Here is a 17,025-nt window from a genome sequence, read left to right on the forward strand (position 1 = left end):
CAAGAGCGGGGGCCCCGGAGTACCTGTTGTGGGCTGCCTAGATGTGGCTGGGGTGCCCGCGGCCTGACGGGATGGGCGCTTCACTCGGCTCAGGGAGCCTGCTGGCTTCGTGTCTCACTTGTGTCTTCTTTGCAGGGAGAGAGAAAGTGCTTGACTTTCTATCTGCCCAAGTTCTTCATCGTCGGGCTGCTGTGGCTGGCGGCGGTGACGCTGGGGGTGTGGCAGACGTGAGTAGCCCTGTCCCGGGGAGCCTGGGCCCTGGTGGGCGGTTGACACGGTGGGCGGAGCCAGGCCCGGCTGTTCCTAGATGGCACCCCGTGTTTCCCGATCTTTGCCAGCGTGGCAAGTGGGGAAGGGCCGTGGCGCCCAGCACCGTGCTTCAGGCAGCAACGCTCGCACAGCTCCTGCCCCTGCCGCCCCCAGAGGCACCCTGCTCCCGGGCCCCTCCCCGGTTCTCAGGGTTCATCTCTGGTGCTGCTCCTGTGCTCTGCAGGGTGGCCGGGCAGAAGCCGAGCGTGGCAGAGCCTGATGCCCACCCCAGGAGGGCTCTCCCCGGGGGCGCCCAGTGCACCCACGTGACCCATGACCATGGCCGTGGCGCGTGCCTCCTGCCTCCCCGGCTCCCTGTCTCCCGGCCGCCCACTCTGAGCTTGAGGTGAACCTCCGGGAGTGTGTCCCGGCTTTGTCTGTGGCTGCCGTCTGTGCCACAGCGGTGCCTGGAAGACACCTGGGCCTGCGGGAGCGTGGGGCGGGGATCTGTGTGATAACACCGCAGCCGCGTGCCGACAGCACCTTGGCTTTGTGCGCCTGCAACACGTGGTGTAGGTTCCTCGTGAACGTAAGGGCCCTTCTTCCAAGCGCTTCACTCTGCGGCGGGTAGTTTGTGCTAAACGTTTCAAGAGTTGAGAGAGAAAACGCGTAAGCCTCGTTGCCGGTTAACCTGCGATCCTTTGATGACATCGCTTTTCAGAGTTAACGAATTGCACGATCCCATGTACCAGTACCGCGTGGACACGGGCAACTTTCAGGTAAGGGTCGTTCCTGAAGCCCGGCCTCCTTTATCAGACTCAGGGCAGAGGCGGCGAATTTGGGGAGAGGGTTTGAGTCACACGGAAATAAACTTTTAAAAACTGTTTTGACTCCATGTCTTTGGCCTCTGGTTGAAGACCAGATTGTAGGGGAATGGCAGGCGACTCGGAGCAGGTTTCTGTTGTTGCTGTTCTTTGAAGGTTTGCAGGAGCGCGTGGCCTGCCTGGGGTTGTGGGAGGCAGCGGGGTGGCGCCCCTCCGGCAAGAGGCCCAGCGCTTCCTGTCCTGCGTCAATCCCGAGTGTGGCTCCTTCTGCTCCCCTGGGCCACCCCCCTGGGTGCAGCTGGCGGCTGGGCTGGGCTGGGCTGGCCGTCCTGTGTGCCCGGAGAGAAAGGGTCCCAGGCCGATTGTTGGCAGCCAGGGGAGGAGGGCCCGTGCTCGGTGCACGGCCACGTGCTGGCCTGGCGCGTGGGCCGTGCTGGGGGCAGGAAGCGCAGTGAGTGGGGTGTTCTGAAGGGTGTCTGTGTGGGGGCCATGTGTGTCCAGGGCGAGGCCAGCAGCCCCTCCCTTCCGCTCTGCCGTGTAGGGGGCTTTGGAGGTTGCTGAATGCATGCAGGGTCTTTGAAAAGTTCCTAGAAGATGCATTTAGGAAAAAACTCTGCACAGATTTCAAAATCGTTTGCCCCAACACAGCTTCCCTTTTAATCCATTCTCCAACACATTTTTGAAGTCCCTGCGATGCTTATGGACGACATGCCCTTCCCCCTGCCCCCTTAGCGTCTGACCCTGTGAGGCCACAGGGCTTGGCCCGGGCACACGGAAGACAGCAGATGGGGACTGAGCTCTGGGCGGCACGGGGCTCGGCCCGGGCACACGGAAGACAGCAGATGGGGGAGTGAGGCCTGGGCGGCACGGGGCTCAGCCTGGGCACAGGGAAGACAGCAGATGGGGGAGTGAGCCCTGGGCGGCACGGGGCCATGAGAAGGCGCTGTCCCAGAGGCACAGGCTCCCAGGAGGAGGTGGCTTCTTTATTTCTGTGCATCCTCTGGGGGCTACCCTGAACTGCAGAGAGGGGGGAGGAGAGGACGTTGTGGCTGCACCCATGGGGGGCGTGTGGACTGTCAGGTGGGCTGGGGTCGTGGAGGCGTGGCAGGCTCTACACAGGGACTCAGCAGACCCCCGGGACAATGGCTGCTGCTGCGTGTAGGTAAAGCAGTAGAATGCGTGGTGCTAATCCGTGGCTGCCATAGCCTTTTCCTGGCACAGCGCCCTCGTGTTCTGCGGGGGTGGGGGGAACTGAGGGGCAGGGCAGGCTCACACAGCCGAGAGCCGCTGAGCCGGGCTGAAGGCAAACTCCCCGGACCGCGTGTGTCTTCATCTGTGAGATGGGCAGCCGAGGGGTCTCCCCTGAGGGTTGTAAGGGGCAGCGGCGCCCAGCAAAGTTCCGGTCTGCCCTTCCCGGGCCTCGGCTCCAGAAGGACAAGGCTGGGGACTTGAGTGTGGTGGCCGCAGCCGGTCTGGAGAGGCACAGGTCCCTCCGCCTCAGAAGCAGATCTGGCAGCCTGGCCGTCCCCAGGCCCTGCCGGCTGCCCTCCCCACAAGCCTCCGCGACCCCAGCCTGCCACGGCCTCTCATTCACCCTGCATTTCCCAGAAAACAGAGACCCAGAAAGGTTGGGCCTCGCCTGGGGCCTCTCGGGGTGCTGCCTCTGTCCCGATGGGGGTGGGGAGGGCCAGCTTCTGCCCCGGCCCCTCTGCCTCACGAGGGCTGGGTGCCCCCGTCCACAGAGGGGCCCAGAGGCCAGTCTGCCAGGAGCCTGTTCTGTCCTCCTGGAGTGAGCTGTGGGGTGCTGGGCCAGAGGCGCCCCGGGCCTGCTGTGACCCAGGCGGGGGGCTTGTCTTCTCCAGGGCATGAAGACCTTCTTCCTGGTGGGGGCAGCCGTGTACATCGCCGCCCTGCTGTTCTTGGTCGTGCGGGCCTGTTCCGAGCTGCGCCACATGCCGTACGTGGGTAAGCACCGGGCCAGGGAGCCCAGGGACTGTCCCTTCCCACCAGCTGGGCCCTGCTCTCCAGCCCCCTAGAGCCACAGCGGGCCTAAGGCGATGACCCTGGCCGCTTGGTGGGAGGCGCCAGGCCTGGGTGGCTGTGTTCTCAGTCCCCAGCTCATGGGGCCCTGTCCCCTCGAGGGGTCCCAGCCAGCGTGGTGTCGGGGTCTCGCTGGTTCCCACCGAGGGCTCCATGAGCTGCGAGCCTCGCTCCAGGCTTGAAGTCCAGAGGGAAAAGGATTTGTTCGGGACCTTTTGCTTTGTTTCTGTTTTTGTTTTTTAGATCCTGGAGATGAGAGTGGGATTTACTAACGGGAGGCTCTCTTTTTCAGATCTCAGGTTAAAGTTTTTGACAGCATTAACCTTCGTGGTGCTTGTCATTAGGTAAGAGCACCTCACTTCTTGGAAGAGGGGAAGACTGGCCTGGAGGGGAATTCTGGGGGGGGATGGCCTAGAGGAGGTGAATTCTGGTGGGGGGGATGGGGTTTGGCCATGAGGATGTGAATTTGGGAGGGGGGAGACGGCCGAGAGGCGGTGAATGAATGTGGGAGCGAGGTCGGGGGAGTGCGTGCCGCGGGTGCTCCCGGCCTTGTGGGCAGACGTGGCCTGTGTCGGTGGCACTGTGCTCTCCGGCAGCAGCTGGCCGGTGGTCTGGCCGTCCCAGCTCTGAGACTGGAAGGCCAGACACAGAGTTGCATGCCCACGTGGGTGCACATGCGTGGGTGCTGCACGTGAACAGAAGTTTCCGTGCAGAAATCACAGTGACAGACGAAGTCGTAGTGGGGTGGCGGTGGCCAGGTACCTGAGGCCGGTGCCATTTTTCACTTAATGTCTGCACCCGTTTTGCAGCATCGTCATCCTTTACTTAAGGTTTGGAGCCCAAGTATTACAAGACAACTTTGTAGCAGAACTGTCGACCCACTACCAGAACTATATCCTTTGAGCCTGGAGACGCGGCCGCAGGAGTGCCCCCTGGAGCCGTGGTTAGCATTGCAGCCTGGTGCTCCCCGTGGCCGGTTCTCCCTTCTGGCCGCACGTCAGCCCTGGGAAGGGGCGGCTCTGTCACTCCTCTCCGTGGGCGGGGCTTAGCAGCCCCCCGAGGTCACTGGCCTTGTGGCACAGCCTGGTGCAGTCCCAGAGCTGCTGGCCTGGAGCTGTTGTCCAGGAGGGCCCCGAGGTCACCCACGGTACCCAGACATAGCTGTACAGGGCTGTGGGAATGTAGCCACGGAGGCTGCGTGTTGAGGACAGGGCTCACGAGTCCTGGGGCCTCCTTCCACCTTCACTGTACCCAAGCCAGCGGAGCAAGCTGTCGCCTCCCAGGTGCCCCGTCCTCATTCCGCCTTGGGACAGCTCTGCCAGGACTTGGCACATCTCTCGGCGCTGGGGATGCTCGGCCGTCAGTCCTTCGAATCGTGGGTTCCTGCTGTAGGGGCTCTCAGTAGGCAGGGCGGTCCCATGCTTTGTGATTGGCCTTTTGTCATCCTCAAAGCAGCTGTCACACAGGGAAGGTTCGGGATGGCTGGCTTGTTCCACCCTTACCGTCTGGCGACGCTGATCAGCCGTGTGCTGTGGCCTGCCGGCCCCGGGTGCTGGAAGAGGAGGGCCGCCAGAGCTGCCCCCGGGGGCTGCCTCCTGTGGCTAGAAGAGGTCACGTTCATCCATCCTTTACCAACACCTCTGCCGTAGGCTTCGACGGCCGTCGGGGCCGGGCTTCCGGGGAGCAGCAGACGGGTCTGGGGGCGGCAGGGGCGGCCAGCCGCACGCCCACAGCTCCTTCCCTTGACTGGCGTCACCAGCGGAGTTCCTGTCTTTCTACGGCTTGTTGAACTTTTACCTCTACACTTTGGCCTTCGTGTACTCTCCGTCGAGGAACGCGCTGTATGGTAAGCCCCCCGGGGTCCGCGTCACCGGGACAGAAGCCTTGGTTCAGGACACACTTGCGGTTTTCCCTGAGTGCTGGGCTGGGTGCTGTGGCTCTCAGCGCTTCTCTGTGGGTGGGAGAGACGAGGCGCGTTTACATGGTAAGCTCTGAGTTTTCGTTAGAACACACGGACCTTGACCCTGAACCCACGTTGTGCCCTGACTGCACACAGTGAGTTTGTCTCGTGAGTGAGTCTGCACTAGCAGTGGCCTGTGGAATACGGGTGTCCCGAGCTTTCAGAAGAAACAGGGGAGTGGGTGTCCAGCCTGGTGGTCAGAATGCCTGCAGGCCACCCGGGAGTGCCTGGGTTCAGTTCCCACTTCCACCTTCCTGCTAGCATGCCAGGTGACGGCACAAGTCATTGGGTCCCTGCTGCCCACGGAGACCTGGACTGAGTTCCTGACCCCAGCTTTGGCCCCGGCTTAGCCCTGGCTGTTGCAGGCATTTGGGGAGTGAACCAGTAGGTGGGAGACTCTCTCTCTCTCTCTCTCACTGCTGCACAAGTAAAATTTCAAAGCCAGAATGTGCCAGCCCTATGTCACAGGCAGGAGAAGAAGGAGAACTTGCTAGAACGGACAGTGCTGCCCTGGCACCCACAGTGATCCAGCTTCCACAGCACCCTCACGAACGGTGTCTCATCTGAGTGTCGCAGGCACCTGGCAGTGCAGGTGTAGCTACACTCAGATCACAGAGACCCTGCAGGAGCGAGGACGAGACGAGGCCAAGTGCCGGCGGGAGCAGGCAGACAGAGCCGCATCTCGTGGGGCCTGTTTCCCATGCCCCTCGGCGTGGGCACCTGGAGCATACCTGCTCCTCCCGCAGGCTCTCACGTGACCCTCACGTCACCCTGCAGGCAGGGCCACCAGCCCCGGGTCACAGATGCTGGTCTGAACGGTGAGATCGGGCTGGGGACCCAGCCCCGCGCTGACCGCCTCTGTCGGCTTTCAGAGTCGCAGCTGAAAGACAATCCTGCCTTCTCCATGCTCAACGACTCGGACGACGACGTCATCTACGGGTAAGCCGCCACCCCACCGGGGCTTCCCGGCCTGCGGTAGTGCTGGACGGGTTCTTGTTTTAAAGTGATCTTCGGGGTATTGCAGCGTTGACTGCGCAGGCCGCGCGGCTCCACGGTTTTGTGTTTTCACGGGGTTCAGGCTCAGATGTCCTGGGCCTGCTTTCTGCTGGGTCCTGGTGACGGGGCAGTGGAGCGCACGATGGAGGCGTTGGAGCGGGGCTCCGCGTGCGGGCAGAGGGGCTGAAGAGCCCTCCCGGTGTGTCCCCGCAGGAGCGACTACGAGGAGATGCCCCTGCAGAACGGCCAGGCCATCCGCGCCAAGTACAAGGAGGAGTCGGACAGCGACTGAGCGCCCGGGGCCGCGCCCGCCCCGCCCGCCCCGCCACACTGCAAGCCGAGAATCCCCGTTCCTCGTGTGTTTACGTTTTTAAAAGGAAACCAAAATGGAGAGCAAATCTAAATCGGCCAAGTTTACGTCAGGGCAGCTCCATCTGTCTGGGAGGGGGGGGCTAAGTGTCAACAGCCGGATCCTCTCTGCAGAGGTTTCGGGTGAGAGGTTTCCATGGTGACAAGGAAATCGCCCATTTTCAGTAGAATTGCTTACCGGCACACTCCAGCTCCTGGGCAGCCCTCCCGGCCGGGGCCCGGCTAGCAGCCCTGCTCTCCTTCCTGCCTCCCGGAGCTGGGCCCGTGGCTTGTTTTGACCCTTTCGTCTGTGCCTGAGTGGGGCCGTCCTGCCTGTGGGCGGCGTCTGCAGACCCCTAGTGACGACGGACCACTGGCAGGGTGGCGGCCAGGCCTCAGCCCGGGCGCTCCGACGCAGCAGGGTGGCGCTGGCTCTCCCCACAGGGAAAGGCTGCAGTAACCTACCGGTTCCCAGCTCCGGGCTGGCTCTGAAGGTTGTGTTGAAGGACAGTGTGTGCCCCTGTGGCTGGGGTGGACAGCAGGGGAGCTGCCTCCATTCCAGTCAACAGCAATTTCTGCGAACTGTTGAACGTGAGATCCCGTGAGGCTTTATTTTTAAATAAAAGCTAAATAAGCGATTGATAGATTATTATAGATTCCTTATTACCAAAAAGATTTTCAGTTCCCCATTTGGAAACTAACTGAAAAGAAAGTGAATGGCTTACGGATAAGCACCTGTGGGTGGGAAGTCACTTGTCTGGAAGTCTCTCCTGGCCGTGAGTCCCGCCGTGGCCGGGCGCGCAGGTGCACAGCTCCAGAAGGGACGCTCATGGTGCTGCTGCATCTCGGGCATCCTAGGAGGCTCAAAGACTCCACGTGCAAGTGTGGTGCGGATGACCTGCCCGAGGCGCCTGACTCGGCGGGATGCCGGCAGCCGTGGTGACCGGTGATGCAGAGGCCCGGGAGGACCGTCCGCTCCGCACACAGCGCCTGCGTTTCCATCTATGCATTCACAGCTCGTCACTCAGAGCCGCAAGTGACAGCCACTCCAGGACCCTGGGCCCCGCAGGTGCAGAGGAAGCTCCTCCTTAGGGCTTCTCTAACTTAACGATAATGTGATGGGACCTTCATATGGATTCCATTTAATTTGTTTTAAAAGACTTGTAAATATGAATGAAGCAGCTGTTATGTAAGGGTGATTCAAGTTTACATGATTTTTACACTTGCAACGGTGTGAGATGACTTTTTTTTATTCTGTGTATTGCAAAAAGGTTTCTGTTACCCAGTTTTACAACTTCTAATACGACTACTCTAACTATGAATAGTTGATGTAGGAACGGATGAAGACTGGCAAGTGCTGACTGAGGCACTCCAACACGTGACGTGGTTACAGGCCTTACGGTCACGAAGCCGTGTCCGGATCTGGAATGCTGCTGTTCACCAGATGTAAAAGCTTCGCGCATTAGCCGTGTGCATTAGCACAGTGCACGTCACGGGTCTGTGTTCTGTGGGGCAGCAGGAAGCTGGGGCCGAGTCCTCACATCCACCCTCCAGGGCAGCCGCGAAGTGAAACAGTAGTGTGTATTTACTTTCTGTAACTAAAATGACAAAGTGCTCAACAGGAAAATGGTTGTTAAATTGTGTGCTTTTGATTTCTCCTCCCTGATGTAGTAGATAAGCATTTTGCATGCTCCGTGTAAGAACTGGCTTAGTGTGTGCAGCACTTAGCACGCCGGGTGACAGGCGTCATGTGACAGGCGTCATCCCTCCAGAAACTCGGGAGGGTGCCAGCTTTACTTCAAAGACATCAAAGTTTCGCAGACTTGAGTTCTTCATGATAACGGCCTGACATCACTGCTGGGTTTTTATATTGGTCTAGGGGAGTCTGGAGGCATCCCATGTCCCCAGGGGCCTCATTGGCCACGTGGGTAATAGGTCTGCTTGATTTATTATTCAACCACTACAGCCCTGCAGTGGTGCCATTCTCTCTGAAGCCCTGGTTGAAAGGCCAGAGAAGGGGATGTATAAAACGTATTCATGGTTGGTAAGGTTACTGCTGTACATAATTAATATTATAAGTTTGGATAACGTAGACCCGGCCCACTGAATGGGCAGGTTAGCAGACAGACGTCACCAGCGTCGAGTATTTCATGGGCTAGTTCCTGAATGCAGCTACGTTACCTAGGTTACATGGTGGCCACTGACTTCTCAAATCCTGCCCACAGCAGAAATACAGATGCTTACAAAGGGATGGTGACGGGGGCTGCTCTGTCACCAGGACTCGGCCAGAGGCGTCAGAAACCAGCTGCCTTAGAGGGTCCTTTTGAAAACACACACACACACACACACTCAGAAGAGAGAAACCTTACCGCCCGGACAGAGGGAGTTGCTTCTGTTTTTTGCTTTGCCTTTGTTACGCTGTTTGTCTTTGTGCCGTGTTAGGCATACCGGTAAGTCTAATACCACACTCTGCAACATTTTCTGTTAAGAAAACTGCCTTTTTACACACAAGCTGTACATATCTGTGAACTGAAACACTCGCCATTACGCTCAAAAGGAAGGGGGGGGCGTGGCGTGGCCGTCCTCCGTGGGCAACAGGAATCGCTGTCTGCTTAGGGCAAACTCGCCTCCTGGGAACGGCTTCATTCTGACACTCCCTTTCTGCAAATGGTAATAAATTTTTATTATTCATTCCTTATCTGTGTCTGACTTGTTTCTTTCTGGGGTAAATTTGGCCACTGCAACACGGGGGCGGAAGGCTTCGACGACAAGAACAGGCCCATGGACGTGTCTGACCTGGCCCTCAGCAGGCTCTGTGGAGGAGGAAGAGAAGGGGAAGGCTGGGGTTGGAGGCCTGGCCGTGCACCCTAACCAGAGACCCTCCAGACGCGGTGTGTGACTTTCAGGAACTGCACCGCGCTGGGGACACGGAAGGAGCGACTGGAAGGGTTTCCCAAGCCGCCGAGTCCAGGAGCTGCAGGGGCCGTACCAGGGGACCAGTGGTGGAGGGGGCACAGCCTCGGGCAGCGTGCGAGCCGGCAGCCGCCCAGCCGCACCCCCAGCCTCTGCAAGGGGGCGGCGCGTGACGTCTGCCAAGGGCCCAGCAGAGCCGGCGGGCTCCCGCTCCCGCGGGCGAGGTGGGCACACCAGCGTGCTAGAGGCGGGCCCGGGGCAGTGCCGCACCTGTCCGGCACTATGAAGATCCCACCTGGGAGGCGAGGCAGACCCCGGAACACCACAGACTTGAAACTTGAATAATTTATTCTAACAAAAGTAAAAAGTATGGAAAATTAGTATACTTGAATCATTTCAGAGAGAAGAGCTTCCCACCAGGATTTGAGTTTTAGCACCTTTGTAAAGAAACGTTCCCCGTTAAGAGGGGGCGGTGCAGGCTCTGCCCGCCCACTGGGGACAGTGAGTGGCTCGCGGTGCACAGCGCCTGGACACTGCAGCCACGGGTGTATTTCTCTACATTCTGAGAGTGCCACAGAACACAAGATACCGAGAGAGGTGTGCACGGACGCGCGGTGAGTGATGGGCAGACGGACAGAAGCGCTGAGGCAGAGCGGTGACCAGGGGCTCAGATGGACAGGCCGAAGGCGCTGACGATGCAGTACATGGTCTTGTTCTCCCATCGCACGGTGCAGCTCCCTGCGGGAAAGTGGAGCGGCGCTGACCACCGGGAAAGTGGGCTGCGTGTTCAGACTTCTCCCCGGGCCACCCCCGGCACCCACCTCTCCGTGGGACACAGGCCTGGCAAGCCTCTGGCAGAGGTGATTCTACTCAACACGATTGCGCAGTTCTGGATTCTGCAGTATTCACGTTCACAGGGTGAGGGATCTTGGGGACAGACCCTAGTCCACAGCTAAGTCCCTTTGTTTCCCGCACACCTGACACCCGGCCTCACTGCAGTGCGTCTGCGTTCTGGGACCCGTCACGTCGGGTCAGTGTGGAATGCGCCACTCGTGACGACACCGTGGCATTTACAATTTTACAAGCTCTGGAGCCCTTCTGATGCTCGCATTAAGGACGCCCGGCCTGGACTGCCACCCCAGCCTGGTGGGGGAGGAGCCGCCTACCGTCGGTGGAGCTGTCCCAGAAGCAGGAACTCGCCGTGTGCAGGCCGGCTCCGTTCTTCTGCATGATCACGCAGGTCACTGAAAGCAAACAAAACCTCTCGTCAGAGAACGCCTGGCCACGTGGCCACGTGACCGCCTGCCTGCTCAGCACGGGCGCATCGCACGGTACAGGCACAGAAGGCCTCGTCCACGGACGGACAAGTCAGCCCGCCCCTCCCGCTGCCGCCTGCTCAGAGCACCTGCTGGGCAGTCCCGCAGTCCTGCTTGACCCATGCCCTGGGACGGGGCCGGCGGCCAAGTGGGCCGAGTGTGCTACACACGTGACCTGTGCCCTGGGACGGGCCAGCGACTGAGTGGGCCAAGTGAGCTACACACATGACCCGTGCCCTGGGACGGGGCCGGCGACCGAGTGGGCCGAGTGTGCTACACACGTGACCTGTGCCCTGGGACGGGCCAGCGACCGAGCGGGCTGAGAGAGCTACACACATGTGACCTGCTCCAGGGATGGTGTGGAGTTAGCACACCACCTCTTTCCTAGCACGGCGAGGGAAAGAACCCCCACCCCACCCCCGACACAGGTCAGAAGCGAACCCCTCACCGATGTATTTGAACGGTTTCCCCAGCTTGGTGAGCTGGCTTAACGTCTGCTCCACGACGTTGGTGGTCCACTGGTTCACCTTGCTGTGCTGGTACGCGTTCCCGCCGATGGCGCTCTCTATAGCCTGCAAAGCAGAGCCCGTCAGCACCCGCGAGCCCGGTCCCGCCAGCGTGAGTGAAGCCCGCGGCGGGGGCACCTGAACAGGGCCGGGCTTCATCTGAGCTGACAAAAACAGCTACGTGGAATCTGTCCAAAGTGTTACCTGACCACTGGGTTCAAAGTTCGCTGCCGCTGTTCGTACCTGGAGCATGCAACATGCTTTTTTCCTACTGAGGCCAGAAAACACCTTTGCTGTTCCTTTCTTTAAAGTATATTAGATATGGGGCCGGGTAAACGCCCTGGCCTGAAGCGCCAGCATCCCATATGGGTGCCGGTTCAAAACCCGGCTGCTCCTCTTCCGATCCAGCTCTCTGCTATGGCCTGGGAAAGCAGTAGAAGATGACCCAAGTCCTTGGGGCCCTGCACCCACGTGGGAGTCCCGGAAGAAGCTCCTGGCTCCTGGCTTCAGATTGGCGCAGCTCCAGCTGTAGTGGCCAATTGGAAAGTGAACCAGCGGATGGAAGACCTCTTTCTCTTTCTCTCTGCCTCTCCTCTCTCTGTGCAACTCTGACTTTCAAAGAAATAAGTCAATCTTTAAAAAAAGGTATATTAGGTACTTTTATCTAACATAGCTAATGCTACATATTAGGTACATTTTTATCAGCTTTTTGTACAAATGACAATGCACACACTATCCAAATGATCATATATTCAAGAGCATTTTTCCCCAGCACTTGCTGGGACCTCCTGCCACATAAGAGCGCTTTCCAGATAACTAAGAACAGCCTGTTACGTTCCAAAACTTGCTGAGCTTCGTGGCAAACGCGCTGATCCCACACTCCCTGGAGAGAGTGCCGGCTCGCTCTCTGCTCTCGCTCAGCGTGGCGCTGTCCACACCAGCATTCTCCCGGGTCCCCCCTGGCAGCTCCGCCCCCTTCACGCTGCTGCCAGGGCACCCAGGTCTAAGCAGCTTCCCGCTCTACCCCTTCCTAGCCTGCTGTGCTGCAAACCAGAAAACTGTGCTTTTACGGCCTAAAATCAAAGCCACTCAGTGAAGGCCACGTTTGCCTGCGGGCACAGAGGAGAGCAGTGGTCGGGTCTGAGGTGTGCAGAGCGGGCATGGAGCCGGTGACCCTGCTCTGTAGCCAAGGCCACACCCAGACTGCTCCCCAGAGACCTTCCTCTCTGTCCTGGGGCTCCTGGCAGTCCCGCCCACAGCCCCCAGGGGACGCGTGGCGGGGCACAGAGGTGTTGTCCAGGGGGCCCCGTTCAAGCCGAACCTCTGGCAGCCCTCTCCGCAGCTGGAGACCCACTGTTTTCAGGGACGGAGGGAAGCCCTGCTCCAGCCGTGGACCTGCCCGAATGTCCTGCTGTCCAACACAGAGTGCACCTCCCACTGCTGGGCCCCGCACCTCCAATGGAACCGGCTGCCTGGTAACCGAGTCAACACAGTGCAGCAAACAGGGGCAAGCGCAGGCTTCCTGACCGTCCTCACTCCTGGCCTGTGCCTGCTGCCTCCGGCTCCCTGCTGTGTGCACACACAGTGTCACAGCCCCCGCAGAGCGACAGGGACTCACACGGGTGCTGAACCGAGCCTTCTGCTTTAGATACTGCTCACAAAAACAGGCCGCGGGCCTCACGGTGGTCAGTGATTTACATGGGAGTAATCTGCATTAAATTCAATTCCAAGCAACAAACAGAACCTCAAATGGTGCCTTAAATTCAGATCATCCGATGACCTGGCCAACGGCTTCGGTGTCGCTGCGCTCAGTCTCACCCTGGCAGGGAGGCGTCCCTGCTGCCCAGCACCTCAGCCCCACCTGCCTCCTGCCCTTGCCTCACGCCCACGTACATCCCCGCCCCAGGGCCTCTGCATGTGCCCAGGTGGGAACCTCTTCTCTCTCACCCTGCCCCTCCAGACTTCGGCTCAGGACAGTCCCTGTGCGCACGCACGCGCGTCAGTCCCCCTTTCCCTGCTCTCGGCACCCACTGGTAGCACGTGGGAGCTTTGTCTTCCACTGCGATGCTCTGACCGGCATGCGGTCTCCCCCCCCACTGCGTGAGCTGCAGGAGCACGGGCCCCGGTCTGCCCCCCGCCTCCCCGGCCCTGGCCGGCTCCCTCAGTGCCTGCCCGAGTGAGCGATGAGCCGTCCCTTGTCTTGTCCTCCTCCTGGGATGCTGAAGCCGGTGACCCACACGTTCCAACAGTAACTCGAGTTGGTGGTGGGAGGAGTTGGTGGTGGGAGAGAAGCCACCGAGCAGCCCTGAACGCCCGTGGGCTGACGGTCTTTGCCTCCACGTGTCCTCCACCGGACACTGGAAACGCTGACTCGTGGGGCCCGAGTCCTCTGCGAAAGGTCAGGGTCAAGCCCTGGGAACACGCAGTGGAACGCTCTGTGTGTCCAACGCCCGCCCGGCGGACGCACACAGCTGACCTCGCCCGGGGTCGCTCTCCGCTCGCTCCCGTGAACACCCTCGAAGCCCCAAGCGGGACTCAGGCACAGGGTGGAGCGCTCCTTACCTCTTTCACGATGTTGCTCACTTCATCAACGACGAAGGCGGTCTGTGGGCAGAAAACTCAGTTCAGCGGGGCTCATCGCAAAGGCCTGTTCCCAGCGCGCTGACAGCCTGCCTGGTTTGTGAACAGCTGGGGCATCCTCAGCGGGCTTGGTGCCGTGGGAGGGGCGGGCCCAGCAGCCCCCGAGGACCAGAGCGAGTGGGCCACAGCCAGGAACCAGAAACCCTGTCTGCGACGTACAGGTTTTCTGTTTCATTTGCACCTTGCCAAAATCCAAGCGTCACTTTCAGCCAGAGTTCAGTCCCCGCTCCCGCCTCTACTGTTAGGAGCACTGCTGGCGTCCCTTGTAAGTGAACGGAAGCTGCTCCACAAGTCCGGTTCGAGGTGGAGTTCTCTCTTCCCTAACGAGAACAGATCCGGGGGACTGAAACCCAAGAGCAGCTCTAAGCCGTCACAGTCAGCAAAGTTGGGGGCGGCGGCGTGGCCCAGCCGTTTAACCCACCACCTGCACCAGCTCGAGCCCCGGCTGCCCTGCTGCCTCCGTGGCTCCCTGCTGATGGCCCGGGGAAAGCGGCAGAGGACGGCCCAGGACCTCCTCTGTTTGGGAGACCAGGATGGAGTTCCTGGGCCCTGCCGCCATTTGGGGAATGAGCCAGTGGATGGAAGATCTCTTTGTGTAACTCTGCCTTTCAAATAAACAAATCTTTATTTATTTATTTATTTATTTGACAGGTAGAGTTACAGACAGTGAGAGAGACAGAGAGAAAGGTCTTCCTTCCGTTGGTTCACTCCCCAAATGGCCGCTACAGCTGGCGCACCACGCTGATCTGAAGCCAGGAGCCAGGTGCTTCCTCCTGGTCTCCCTTGCAGGTGCAGGGCCCAAGCACTTGGGCCATCCTCCACTGCCCTCCCGGGCCACAGCAGAGAGCTGGACTGGAAGAGGGGCAACCGGGACCAAAACCGGTGCCCGTATGGGATGCCGGCACCGCAGGCAGAGGATTAACCAAGTGAGCCACGGCGCCGGCGCTAAATAAACAAATCTTAGAAACAAACATTTTTTTCGTGCTAGTTCCAGATAATTATTTTCCCAACACTGACCTACTTCAGGACCAACCCCCAGCTGGGGGGAGGTGGGCCGCCAGCAGCACCCTGGTGCCTGTGAGCCTCTCCTCACGGGAAGGGGCAGCTTAAAGTCACCGCTGTCCCCGAGTGCCACTTCCCTCCGCACCTGCTCCTGGGAGGGCGGCCCGGGGGACCCGCCGTGAGCACCCCAGGGGAGAAAGGCAGAGAGCGCCCTGCTTACACAGCGAGTTCTCCCCCTGCCCCGATCCAGAAGACCTGTCCTTTCAGGAGGACCAAGAGCTGCTGGCCCAAAGCTGTCTCACTTGCTACACTGGATAGGAGGACAAAACCAAGCCAGCCAGTTGACGACAACCTGCAGCGTCTGAGATTCCAGCGATCCAGGGGGCTGAAAGGACCCTTCCATGTGACTGCAGCGACCCTAACCCACAAAGGAGACCCCCTGAATAACTTCCCGTATGGTTAAGGCGGGGAGGGGGCTAAGGGACATTCTAAGGTACTTAGTGGAAAGCAGAGTGGCCGTGGGCGCGCTAGACGGTCCCGGCTTCCACAAGAAGGCGAAACCAGGAGCTGAGAACACAACCACACGAAGCGACCCTGTACGCAGGTCTTAGGTGAGGGGCTGGGGGCCGGTGGGACTGGGGGGGGGGGGGTCCCTCGCGTTTGAGAGGCGGGAGCCAGCCCCTGCAGGCGAGCTCGGGACGAAGTTCTCCCCCACGGCAGCTTCCTCCCGGTTACGGGCGGCTCAGCCTGGCTGCAGCACAAGTCCTTCCAGGGCTGCATCAGTCACCGCCCCCCGGGGAGCCCCTGAACCCCCTCCTAGGGACCCCCCTGCTGCCCTGGGCGACCCCGCCAGGCAAAGCGCAAACCGGAACCCCACCGTGCGTCCGTCGGGCCCTGCTGTGCGCCCCCTCGGGACGTTGCAGCTCCACTTCGAAGCCGGCCTCGCCCCTCGGCCCACGGCGCGCAGCACCTGCTCGGAACCCCACCCGGGGGCTGCTCCCCGGGCCGGCGTCCGCCTGCGCCCCCACGAGCAGCCGCCCCGCTGGGCTCGCAGACAAAGGCGGGCGCTGCCCCGGCGCCGCCGCGCCTCTCCGGCTGGGGCCGGGGTCGCGTCATCCCCCGGGGCCTGCGCTCCGAGGACGCCGGGGGCAGCCAGCGCGGGAAGCAGCGGCCGCCCCGAGGCCCGGGGGACCCGGGCAGCGCCCCGCGCCGCCGCCGTTAGCCGGAGCCGCGGACAACGGCGGGCCAGCCGGCGCGGGAAGAGGGCAGCCGGGCCCCACCCGCGCCCCGGACTCCCTCTCCTCCACCCTCCGTCACCGATCGGGCGGCTACCTCCTCAGCACCCTGGTAGTCTTCCATCTTCCCTCCGGCTCGTCGCCTCCGCCTCCTTGAGTAGAGCGCACTGCGCAGGCGCACGCAGGCCCCGCCCACCTACGGCAAGCCGCCCCCGTGTTCCTCCCCCGCGCGCCACGCCCCAAGACCCGGCCACGCCCCCAGCCGCGGGCCACGCCCACCGTCCCGCTGCTCGGGCGCCCGCCGGGTCCCCGCCGCCGCAGTCGCCCCGAGAGCGGACTCCGAGTCCGGCGGTCTTTCCAGTCCTGGAGGCGGTGGTGATTCCCGCGCCTGAAGGCGGCACGCGCCAGAGTGGCTGGGGCCAGGCGCCTGGGGGCACGGGATTCGGACGCCGGAGTCCCTGGAACAAAATTTCCCTTGGAGAAGCAAGTTTCTCATATATACGGTAAATAAGAATTTCTCCTTTTTAAGCACCATTAAAAGAAAAAAAAATACTTTGGGTGGGAAAAGTGTGCCACACCGCGCCCTTCCGGGCTGCCTTAGCAGCGAACCCACAGACCGGCGCTGCACACCCCAGGGCCTCTGTGGGACCTGCTCGTGCCGCCGGTACACCTGTCTGCAGGTGCGCAGAACTGTGGCTCTGGGGTCGCTTTTTCTGATCCCACCGAGCCCTTGAAGTTGAGCTGTCACTTCAGAGCCCAGCCCCAGGACGAGCTGACCGTGAGGAGCCCAGGCAAGTGCAGACCCCACTCCAGGTTGGTGCCTCTCAGCGGGGTCACACCCTGCTGTGACCAGCTGGGCTGTCCTCAGGGTCTCAGTAGAGCCCCTGGGAGGGAGCCTAACCCCTCGGTCTCCCGTTGGCTCCGCTGTTGTCAGACCACAGCTTACTCCTGCTGGCGTTTGGGGGAACAGACTTGAACCCATCCTCGCTCTAAAAT

General features: G+C 60.9%; 2 protein-coding genes across 3 annotated transcripts in view; one reads left to right on the top strand and one right to left on the bottom strand.

Annotated features, from left to right (window-relative positions):
• TMEM181 (transmembrane protein 181) overlaps positions 1 to 9,106 on the top strand; it is a 73,951-nt gene extending 64,845 nt beyond the window's left edge. For both annotated transcript variants that reach the window (XM_062186991.1, XM_062186992.1), the window contains exons 10-17: positions 136 to 227; positions 971 to 1,028; positions 2,936 to 3,038; positions 3,406 to 3,457; positions 3,923 to 4,005; positions 4,870 to 4,959; positions 5,946 to 6,012; positions 6,283 to 9,106. In XM_062186991.1, the coding sequence (XP_062042975.1) occupies positions 136 to 227; positions 971 to 1,028; positions 2,936 to 3,038; positions 3,406 to 3,457; positions 3,923 to 4,005; positions 4,870 to 4,959; positions 5,946 to 6,012; positions 6,283 to 6,361 (624 nt within the window). In that variant the 3' untranslated portion in view covers positions 6,362 to 9,106. The remainder of the gene's footprint in view (positions 1 to 135; positions 228 to 970; positions 1,029 to 2,935; positions 3,039 to 3,405; positions 3,458 to 3,922; positions 4,006 to 4,869; positions 4,960 to 5,945; positions 6,013 to 6,282) is intronic.
• Positions 9,107 to 9,660: 554 nt separating this feature from the next.
• DYNLT1 (dynein light chain Tctex-type 1) lies at positions 9,661 to 16,209 on the bottom strand. Its single transcript, XM_062186993.1, has 5 exons — positions 16,127 to 16,209; positions 13,715 to 13,756; positions 11,095 to 11,218; positions 10,497 to 10,574; positions 9,661 to 10,068 (listed from the first exon to the last, which is right to left on the bottom strand). The coding sequence occupies exons 1-5, from the start codon at positions 16,151 to 16,153 to the stop codon at positions 9,998 to 10,000; spliced, it is 342 nt and encodes a 113-aa protein (XP_062042977.1). The 5' UTR covers positions 16,154 to 16,209; the 3' UTR covers positions 9,661 to 9,997.
• Positions 16,210 to 17,025: the final 816 nt, after the last annotated feature.

The sequence above is a fragment of the Lepus europaeus genome, chromosome 3 (genome assembly GCF_033115175.1).
Source record: "Lepus europaeus isolate LE1 chromosome 3, mLepTim1.pri, whole genome shotgun sequence".
In the NCBI taxonomy this organism is placed as follows: domain Eukaryota; kingdom Metazoa; phylum Chordata; class Mammalia; order Lagomorpha; family Leporidae; genus Lepus; species Lepus europaeus.

What these genes read in the sequence shown, in the direction of transcription:
- DYNLT1 (XM_062186993.1), bottom strand. Translation starts at nt 16,153, where the DNA reads ATGGAAGACTACCAGGGTGCTGAGGAG. An exon ending in GAAACCGTTCAAATACATCG is followed by an intron (nt 10,575 to 11,094) that starts GTGAGGGGTTCG and finishes GTTTGCTTTCAG; the next exon opens with TGACCTGCGTGATCATGCAG. An exon ending in CTGGGACAGCTCCACCGACG is followed by an intron (nt 10,069 to 10,496) that starts GTAGGCGGCTCC and finishes ACTTTCCCGCAG; the next exon opens with GGAGCTGCACCGTGCGATGG.